Source organism: Crassostrea angulata, chromosome 10 (genome assembly GCF_025612915.1).
Source record: "Crassostrea angulata isolate pt1a10 chromosome 10, ASM2561291v2, whole genome shotgun sequence".
Lineage (NCBI taxonomy): Eukaryota > Metazoa > Mollusca > Bivalvia > Ostreida > Ostreidae > Magallana > Magallana angulata.
The window spans coordinates 23,073,568-23,084,390 of record NC_069120.1 but is presented as its reverse complement, the minus strand read 5'-3'; the positions used below and the strand labels follow the sequence as shown (position 1 = coordinate 23,084,390).

General features: G+C 32.4%; 1 protein-coding gene across 1 annotated transcript; it reads left to right on the top strand.

Annotated features, from left to right (window-relative positions):
- The first annotated feature begins 8,020 nt into the window (after nt 1-8,020).
- LOC128164933 (uncharacterized) lies at nt 8,021-9,481 on the top strand. Its single transcript, XM_052829046.1, has one exon. It carries the CDS (start codon nt 8,119-8,121, stop codon nt 9,052-9,054), a length of 936 nt encoding a protein of 311 aa, XP_052685006.1. The 5' UTR covers nt 8,021-8,118; the 3' UTR covers nt 9,055-9,481.
- Nucleotides 9,482-10,823: the final 1,342 nt, after the last annotated feature.

The window sequence follows — 10,823 nt, the reverse complement described above, 5'->3', positions numbered from 1 at the left end:
GAGATGTAGCTTGTCAAGAGTGTGTTAGATAATGCCAGGAATTGATGAGTAGATGATAAAACCATTTCCTAAAGAATATTGTGTTTTAGTGTTCAATGAATTTTGTCATAATAAGAGTTTACTGTTGCATTTATCATTTTTTTAAGCATTCTCTAATTCCAGTAACTAAAATTTTGACTGATACTGTTGTTCTGGGCTATTGGTTAAGTTCTTACTTTTAATATGCAGGTCTTATGAAGTTTCATTGATGACAAAGGTATTATCTAAATATCGAAACAAAATTCTTGATAATGTCACTTAGAAAACTTTTTTATTTTTCGCAAAGTGAATCTTGAAAATGTAAGGTTTAATCTGGGACCAGAGTAATGGTTGTGCATGTTTTCAACATGTTTGTAATACATGTATGTACTCATTACAAAGGAATAATGGTGTCAAATACTCAAATAAAAAAAATACAGAAATAGAGGTGCTGGAATGTCATTTCATGTAACAGACTCTCATAAAATGTACATGTATTAAGTTGACTGCACACTAAAATTTCCATTGATGGTATTCTGATATTTTCTTCATGTTCCTGTTGACAGGCTGTGATTAATATTGCTTAATGTGTAGGACGTCGTGTCTCATGTACAAGATATATTTGATTTTAATATTTCATATTTTACCTGCTGTATTTTATTATTTTTTATTTGTTAAGGCTATTTGATTGAAGATACTGTTTTTGATTACAGCTAAATTTAAAACAACACCCCACCTCCCCAACCCAAAGATAATAAAAAATCATATACCCGGTAATGATATTTTTAACATACAATGCACGTGTAGATCTATCTTGCAAGCAGAAAACTTTGAGGTACAAATTATATTAAACCAGTTTTTTATTGAAAAAAAGAAAGAAAAAGGATAAACCAGTTATGGAATTAAAAAGAACTTTTAAATGTCAACTCATGTTTTCCAAACAATCTGTAAAATTGACACAAGACAATTGTGCTGCTTGCTTTTACTACCCCCTCTGTCAATTATTGTTTTTAATTGCTAATATTGTAGGTATAACAGTTTACTCCATTCTGTGAATATTCTGAACATGTGTTTCACTTCAAGTGTTCTTAATAGTGGTCAGTTTAACTAAACTTTATGTGTTGCAGATACTGTCATCGTTTTATTATTTGCTTTTTGTTTAAGTTTACGAAATATTTTTGCTCATGAGAACTTTCTTCTGTAAATGGGATTTTTTTCCTTCAGATTTTTATTTGAGTATTTCTTGTTACATATGAATGATTCTTTCAGTGTGAATGATTAATAAGTATATTTGTAACTTAAGTTTTTATTGTGAGACAATATAGGTTTTTTTAATATGATGGAGAAGAAATCAGGTTTAAAGTTTTATTTTACCATTCCTGTTTAAATTGATACAAGTAAAATTGTTACCAATATAGTATATATGATATGTTAAGTTTTCTAAATAGTTCCTTCAAAATAGCTTGTTGTTTTACTTCTTTTTTAAATTTTGTTGAATAATACTAATACCTGTTTATTAACTTCAGATCCATTTGACATTTTTCTTAGATTTCTGAAAAACATGTACATGCAAATTATATGATTTTTAAAGCCATTTTAAGAAGACCAGGCCTCAGGATCACGAAGAAGTCTTGGACTTAAGTCAAAATCTATACACGGTCTTAATGGCTTGTGATTGAAAACATTTGAAAATGACATGCTATTAAAATGTCTTTACAGAACATTGATAGTTACAAATTTTAAGTGTAATTTATGTTTACATCTCATAATTTTATGAATGATTGCAATTTGGACTTGTCTAAAAATGCTTCATGATACTGAGGCCAGTACATTGAATAGTTTATGTCAACATAAATTTTTAACATCTTTCAGTCTTTGGCTTAAAGTGAATAGTAACATCTGTTTGACTCCATGCTGCACCTTCTTGGTGTATGCTTCTCCATGCTGCACCTGCATAGTGTTTGTTTCTCCATGCTGCAACTGCATAGTGTTTGTTTCTCCATGCTGCACAGTCGAACCTTCCTGATGTATGTTTCCCCATGATTCACCCTCATCACTTTGTTTCTCCATGCTGCACCTTCATAGTGTATGCTTCTCTATGCTGCACCTTCACGCTGTATGTTTATCCATGCTCCACATTCATTGTGTATTCTTCTCCATGCTATTCTTTCTTGATCTATGATTCTCTATGTTGCACCTTCATGATGTAGGTTTTATAACTTCAGCTGTTTCTGATGCATGAACTATAGAGTTACATCACCAAAAGTCAACAGTCTTGTTAAAGTAGCTCTAACCATTAGTAAGAGTGGAATTATTAGTGATGTAGTTATGTTTGTTTCCATTTTTTGTTGTTTATTTATTGACAATCCTATAACCTCAAGGAGATAATCAGAACTGCTGATTGCTTTTTTTGTTTTATTGTAAGAACATGTAATTTACCTTGAAGCCGGTTTTTAGTTTTTTTACTCAAATTACTCAATAGAATTATTGCATTAAAACAGAAATTTCGTTTAGTTTTTGTTGTATCTTTATTGTTTTGCCTAACTCATGAAAATTATATTTTGGTATAAATGATGGATGGAAATTTATACAAAGTTCTGCTGCCTGTAATGCTGACAGTGACCTGAATAGCTTATAAGAAGCAGTGAGGGGATATACGCTTCTGAGGACATACCGGTGATATGGTATTTTAAAAAATATACTGTATTCATGATGCCATAAGATATCTGGGTTTATATTATCTTTTGTTTGACTTGTTCACATTATGGCTTAGTCATGTCAGTATATAGACTAAAAGTTCTGTCAAACGATGCGATATTTCATCTGGTTTTCTTATCTGATTTGCTTTTGACTCAAATCATGCCGTGTAACCACTTAAGTCGAAAGCAAAGTCTGAAGGTTGGTTGAAAATCGAATATTTTCAATTGACTTTCACGTATGAATCGTGACAGACAATACAATAATCGTTTTGAATTGATGGCATGAATTGAGAACCAATTGTTAAATTGTATTAAATGACCACCTGTCCTCAACAATCGACTTAACTGGAAAAGTCTGAAATTCTGATGAAAAATCGCATCATGTGACCGCGCCGATAGAATGCGGGCTAGGGCCCATCTGTTAAGTGGTAAGGTGTAGGTACATGTGTATAGTCTGTCCCAATTTATTGCTTCCTTCACTTAAGAAAAATACACATACATGTGAAAGAATTACATGTTGAAATCGATGAATTGGAAAATATTCAAGATATCTTCATTGACAAATTATCCTTTTTCACTCATTAAAGATTACCGGAACGAAAACAAATTTCTTACGAAGATTTATAATGGGAAATGTTTACATCTTTTCTCCATTAGGAAGTACTCGGGACACCTCGCGCAATTTTTCAACGTTATCATCCGGGCTTATTAATGGCTGATGCAATGCAAAATCTCCGTAGACTGTCTATTTTGGTATGTGTATTGAAACCTGAAGCGGTATAGGGGACGTTACAAGACAGATAATCTGGACATTTTTCATATTAGTGGATGAACGTAGTTTAAGCATAAAGGTATTTTAATATTATCAAAATATCAAGCGAAAAGTGATGGAAGCAAAAACTCGGGACAAAGTATAGTAAAATGTGTCTTAATTTTCAAAACAACTGTAGATTGCCGGCTCTTTTGAAATACTAGAGTATTTACCTGCTGAAAAAAGGTAAACCACCCTAACTTTATTTCGCCTACACCCGTGTTTGATTGGAAAATACCTGTTACTAAAAATAGATACAGTACCTATAGGAATATAGGCACTGATTTTATAATGGTGTTTGTACAAGCACTAAGCATCGTTATTGAAAGTAAGGGGCAAGACTCATCCAAATAATCTTGACAAGAAAATAACGGAATTTTTCTAAAATAATGAAAATCCTAATGGGGGGGGGGGGTTGTTATGGCAGGCACGTAGCATTGGGGGAGGGGGTCTTAAATTTACTTACATAAAATTGAATTAAGATGCAATTCCCCCCCCCCCCCCACTTTTCTGTGAACAGTGAAAAATTGAATTGAAAATAAGGAAATAAACTGTGAATTTGAAGTTAAGAGTATACCTACTCCCCCCCCCCTTCCCCCCCACGGACGGATTAGGATATTTTGGATTTTGGAAAGTAACCCTTTCCCTTTTTTATTTTATTTTTTTTTTTTTTTTTTTTATATTTTTTTTTTTTATGCTTCTCAGGAATTCTTTTTGGAGATGAGTCTGCCCCCACCCCACTTTCAAAAACGATGCTACGTGCCTGTATGGTGTAGCGTACCTATAATTTCATACACTTACACCGTTAATTTCCTTCATTTTACTTCAATTTTTTCCATGCTCCCCAAGAAGGGGGAGGGGGACAACTTCAAGGTAATTATTGTTCCCTATGTAAATTTTAGAAAAATGTTTGCTGCGAGAAAAAGGAATTCAGAAAACGTGCATCGAAAAATGAATTAATAGAGCTGTGTGTACAAAGTCAGTTGATATTCTGGAACCGTGATCGCGATAATTTCCAGCAAAATGCAATAAATGTAGGTAAGTTAAAATAGAGTATGGTGTTCTTGAAGATGTTTCTTTATACTGCGTGTGCCCATACTCAGAATTAAGCAAACGAATCCAACAGATTAGATACGTGTAATATAAACACTCTATTATTATCATGAATGAAGTGAAGGGAAAAAAAATATTCACTACTTGATGGAATCGAGCTAGCAACCGCAAATCAAAAATACCTACGTGTTACCACTATGCGCACGCATATACATTTTAACACTTTCATGTCTTTTCAAAGCAATATTAGAAAAGTCACTACCAGAAATATTTGTCTAATTTTCAGTATTTTCCCTACCACGGTTCAACTTTAGCTAATTATCGAAATCGCCAAATAAAAAAAAAAACCACCTAAAAACCCAACATGACAAATATTTCAGACAATGGTCAATGTTGGTTAATCCAACAAGGAAGTCTATATTTCGTCTCATCAATTCACATATAAGTCCCTCACCTTTTTGATATTCCATAGTCAGACCATCCTGCTGCCTTGCTGCCTGACACTCTGGATCCACTCTCTTTGACAATTGAATATCACCCATACTCATACATCTTTTGTGGAAATAGTAAGTATATTTTCATTTTTATTTTGAGTTTTAAACGTTTTAAACTGTAGCTAGTGGACAATACAGAGCACTGTTATAAAGCAGTATGCAGTACTTTGTATTACATTAAGCTTGAAAATATTCAATTTTTGAAAATTTACGGTGTAAAATCAAATATTAAGCTTTCTCTCCGTGCTGTCAGTGCTTTACTTGGTTCAGACTTTCTCTTAAACGCGCTAACCGACCTCAGAAAATGACAAACTAGTAGGCTAAATGGCCGAGGGTTTTTTGGAATCGAATATAGTGTTAATCTTATCAGCCAAAACTAGCGCATGTTTATGCGCGCTGGAAATTGCAACTTTTTAACACGTAAAGAACTGTACTCGTAGCTCACAGCCGTTACAGACCGAGGTATTAATGCATTTTAAAATTTCTCATAAAAGTAAGAGTTGTAACAAACCAAAATGGAGAGAGGGAGAGAGAGAGATTGATTTTAATTTAAACAATATTTTATTATGCAATATATCACATAAAAGGATGGGATAGCAGGCTTTGCCTATATAGAGAGAGATTTTGAATTTATGGGTCACAGTTATTATCTTAATATCAAAAGAATTGGTTTTTCTCGATTTTTGAAAATTATACATGTTTTATCGTTTTTACGAATAATTTAAATTCAACCTTCGATAAAATTGGCATCATTATGAAGTGGATATTAAATGTTACACTCGAAATTTACAAGATTTAAAAAAAAATTTAAAAGTGTTTTATGATAGGGCAACTTTACTTGTTTACATATAATGTTTCCAGTAGTTAAATTACTTTTGAAATTATGAGATTGCCCAATTTGGGATAAATATCATTACAAAGCTAATCGACGATCGTTGTAGATACATGTTTCATTGGAGGATATTTAATGTTTTGTAGGTGGATACGGAAGTATTTCACTATCAGACTGAATTTTTTACAGTTTCACGGGTGCGGAGGAGCAAAAGTGAAATATTAAAAACACCTGCCTCATGAGTAAAATTACTTCCGATCCAAAAAATAATGTTTTGTTGTTGGATACGGAATTAAGTTGAGGATACGGAAGATATTTCATTTATGAGACAGTATTTTTTTAAACATTCAATGTTTTGTTGAGGATACGGAAGTTATTTCACTCATGAGACAAGATTTTTTTTATATTTTGACTCGCGTGCTCCTCCTCACCCGTGAAACTGTCAAAATATCCAGTCTGATATTGAAATAACTTCCGTATCCAGCAACAAAACATGGGTTTTTTTTGTTTATTTCATTTTCCCGGTTTTTCTTGCTTTCAGTTCTTTCGGGCGCCGTTTTAATATTTTTGTGATATTTTCTGATATCAGAAAATGATATTTTGATACCTAGAATTCGAATTTCTGATATCAGAAAAAGATTTTTTTTAATTTTTTAAATATCGGAAATCGAATTCGTTAAATCAGAAAATACGATCTATTTCCTGATATCAAAAAATCGTTTTCTGATATCAGAAATTCGATTTTTTGATATCAGAATGTTGTTTTTTTTTTATCAGAAATTCAAACTGATATTTGATATCAAGAATTTTATTTTTTGATAGAAATTGAAATAAAATGACAAATACATTTCACATATTTGTGAATACTCATTGGAACCAAAATTGAATTGCTGAACTGCAGAGTCTGATTTGCATTTAAATTTTTGTTGCTTTTTATTTGAAGATTTATTTTATGTAAGAATTTAAAAGTGTTCTTGATAATTTTGGTCTGCGCCGACTGTATGCCTGTATAATGTTTTTATATTATGCGAGGCCGTCATGGTTTTAGGATCGTCTCAATATTCACAGTTAAAGGGGCATGGTCACGATTTTTGTCAAAAATTATTTTTCCGATTTTGATGTTTACAATGCTTTAGTATGGCATTTTTAATAGGCAACTAGAATTTGAGTGTCATTCGTTGAGTTATAAGCATGTTACAAATATTACAATTCTTGCTATGTATACAAAGCTTTTGTTTACATTTTGAATGTAGAAATGTAAACATTCCTGTTTTAGACCTAAAATGAATGTGTTAAACGTTAGGAACTGTTTATCTATGTTTGAAATGAATTACAACATAGACAAAGCAGGTTGAAAACAATTTTTAACTGGTATAATGAACTTATGTAAACAAAAACAGGGCACGAGCCATGTTTACATAAAAAAGAGTTGTGAGCCATATATCTTGCTTATAACTGTATAACTGACTCTCAAATTTCATTTGATCATTAGAAATGAATTCCTAAAGCATTGTAAATAATAAAAACAGAAAAATAGAATTTGACCAAAATCGTGACCATGCCCCTTTAAGCGCAAAGAAAGCAGTGCAAATCATTGTACATGTGGACAAGAGTGCCAAAATGAAACGAGGCATGAAATTAGGCATACTTTATTACTCTTAACAGGCATCTACAGATTTGAAACACAATTCCTTTAGAATCATAAAAGTTTCCTGATATAAAAAAAATCGGTTTTTTTTTTATCAGAAAATACAAATGATTTCTTTGTATTTAAAAACTTATTTTCGGGTATATGGAATTTGATTTTTGGATATCATAAAATGATTTTTTTTATATCAAGAATTTGATTTCTTTTAATATCAAAATATCAATTTTAATTCTTGATATCAACAAATCTATCTTGTGATACGAATTTGCGATATCAATTTTTTTTTTCTGATATCAGATTAGAAATGTTTGAATTATTTTTTTTTATCAAGAAAACATTTTGATATCAATAATTCGAAATATTGTCATCAAATATCTATTTTTGATATCATAAAATTCCTCAAAAATTTCACAACTACGCCTTATAAGATTCGTCTACATTTTGAGGATGGAGGGCAATTATATGTGCTGTCGAGTTGTTCTGACACGCATCTATGTCATCATCAATGTGTTTGTAGCCATTCCTGTTGCTATTATTTCTTACTGTGACAGAATATCATTTTCATGTACATGTACTTTCACAGTTTCACAACTTCCAAAGACTTGAAAATGGTCACCAAGGTCATGGAGTATAGAGCACCATTGGCTGGCCATGTATCTCATATATCACTGGGTGAATCAGGCAGACTCTGGCTCAGTTATGGTGATGGGCAACTTGTCCAAACAGATCTACAGGGGAAGCGACTACCGAAGAAGGTATCTCTATCGAAGATAAAAACAAGTGGTGGCCTGGGATTTCACACCGTCACGAAGGACGGAGAACTCGTCTATACAAACAAAGACAACAAAACTATTATGAGGGTAACACCAGATAATAGGATTACTTTGTTCATTGATACAGGAGACTTCAAACCACTCGCCATACACTCGTCACGTATCAACGGGGATTTTCTGGTGGGGATGATGAAGGATAAAAAAGCCATTGTTAGGAGGTACAACAAGACAGGAAAAGTAATACAGAGGTTAGGCAAAAGACGACAACTGTTTAACTATCCACACTTCATCACAGAAAACATCAACGGTGATATCTGTACATCGGACTACAACAAACGGGCCGTAGTGGTCGTCAATAAATACGGACGGTACAGGTTCTCCTTCACAGGCCATGATCAGAAGTCAGTGTTTCGTCCCTCTGGTATCTGTACTGATATCCTCGGTCGTATCATTGTCTGTTCTACCAAAGTTGTCGACATCCTCGATGGGAACGGCCAATGGCTATGCGCATTAAAAGGGGAAAAATATTTTCCTCGTATTGCACCAGAAGAAAAAAACCCCTCCCAATGTAGTGTGTGTGTGGATGATGAGAACAATCAACCAGAAGAAAAAAAAGAATGTACATGTACTTACTCTCCTCGTAGTGTGTGTGTGGATGATGAGAACAATCTCCACGTGGGACTATGTGAGACCAACAATGTAGTGGTGTTCAAATATCTACAGTAAAGCCTTCTCCATTTCGACCGTGTCAGAAGTTTATAATGTACATATCGTGACACACAGGTTTTAGAAAGAAACGAAAATGAGATTGTGATTAATGAAATAACACATTATATCAAGAGTGAATATTTTCATCAAATTATGTATTTGATCAGTTTATGTTGTTTTTTAATCGAAATTTTGAAAAAAACCATCTTTATCAATCAATATAAAATTCAAACAATAAAATTCAAACTTGATCTTAGTCTCTTATTATATAGCTATACAGCAAGTTCAAAGAATGTGGGCGCTTAAGATGTAGATTCGGCAGGAATCTGGGCGCACAAGGAGAGTGAAAATTTCATCAATTAAGTTTGAATATTTTTCGAATTAAAACCGTTCTTTGGTTTCTGTTGGATGTGGAATGAATGGAAAAATATTTGAAATGCAAAGGGTTTTATTATAATATGGGTCTAAATATAGCAACACGATGCAATTCATGCAAAATCCTATTTATTTACAACTGTTTTTAAATGATTTTGTTGTCTCTGGGTCTTCTCTCCACAAATTTGAAACGTGTAAAGGTACATGTAACATATTTCAACATTAAAAATGTCGCTTTTTAAAAAAAGTTGGAGAGATGACTAATTATGTACTTTTTCAAATTATTTTTTGAAGGATAAAAAACAAAGTCCATTGATGGTTTGAACATATTTTATTGTATATATAATATACAAAGGGTTCGAACTCAAGTTCTTGCAACTTACTAGGTTCTCACCCAATTACAAGTAATTTGCAATTGTCATAAAACATGCTACAGGTATATACACATATATTGAAAAAAAAATGGTAAAGAACATAATAGTATACTTATGTAAATCTGCGAGAATTGATTATAAAGTTCTGCACAGCTGTGAAAATTCTAACATTAGTTTTATAATCTAGGTTGTCATTACCCCATAGTAAAGTATGCGAATCTATAATGCCTAAATTTTGTATTTGGAATAGTTCATTAAATAAGGTATTCCTTGCATTAGAAAATAGTTTGCAAACAAATAAAAAATGATATACATCTTCTTTCTTTCCACATATGCAATTTGGAGAATCAACAATATGTCTTCTGTGTAAATCATAATTTAGTAAACAATTGTGTCTTAATTTTGTATGAATGATGTTAGCTACTCTTTTGCCATGAAGAAAATATTTTGGAACTTTTGAATCACTGCCATTATTAGAGATGCTTCTTTGAAACTGGCGGATGGATGTTGATTTTTTAATATCGTAATTTAGAGAGTTCCATTTGCCTATAGCATCTGGAATAAATGATTTTTTTTATATGTATCATACTTAACTCTAGGAGGTATATAATTGTCTTCATAACGAGTATTGTAGCGAGAATTATCTTTCCTAAAAATGTTAGCAATATCACTAAGATATTGAGGCACAAGATTGTAATGAATTTTGTACATAATCGTCATTTTAGCTATTTCTCTCCTTTTAGATAGAGAGTCCCAACCCGTTTCGAAATACAATGATTCCCTTGAGGCCAAAATTGGAAGTCCCGTGACAATTCTTGCAGCGTGTAGTTGTACTTTCTCTAACTTTTCAATTTCTGCGGAAGAACAACCATCCCATACAACAGAAGCATATTCTAATATTGGCCTTACAAAAGTTATATATAATTTTGATAGTTTGTCTCTGCCTAAAGTAAATTTAAGTTTCTTAAGTAGTCCTAATTTTTTACAAGCGATGTTCACTATATCATTGATGTACACAGACCACTTCAAATCATCAGA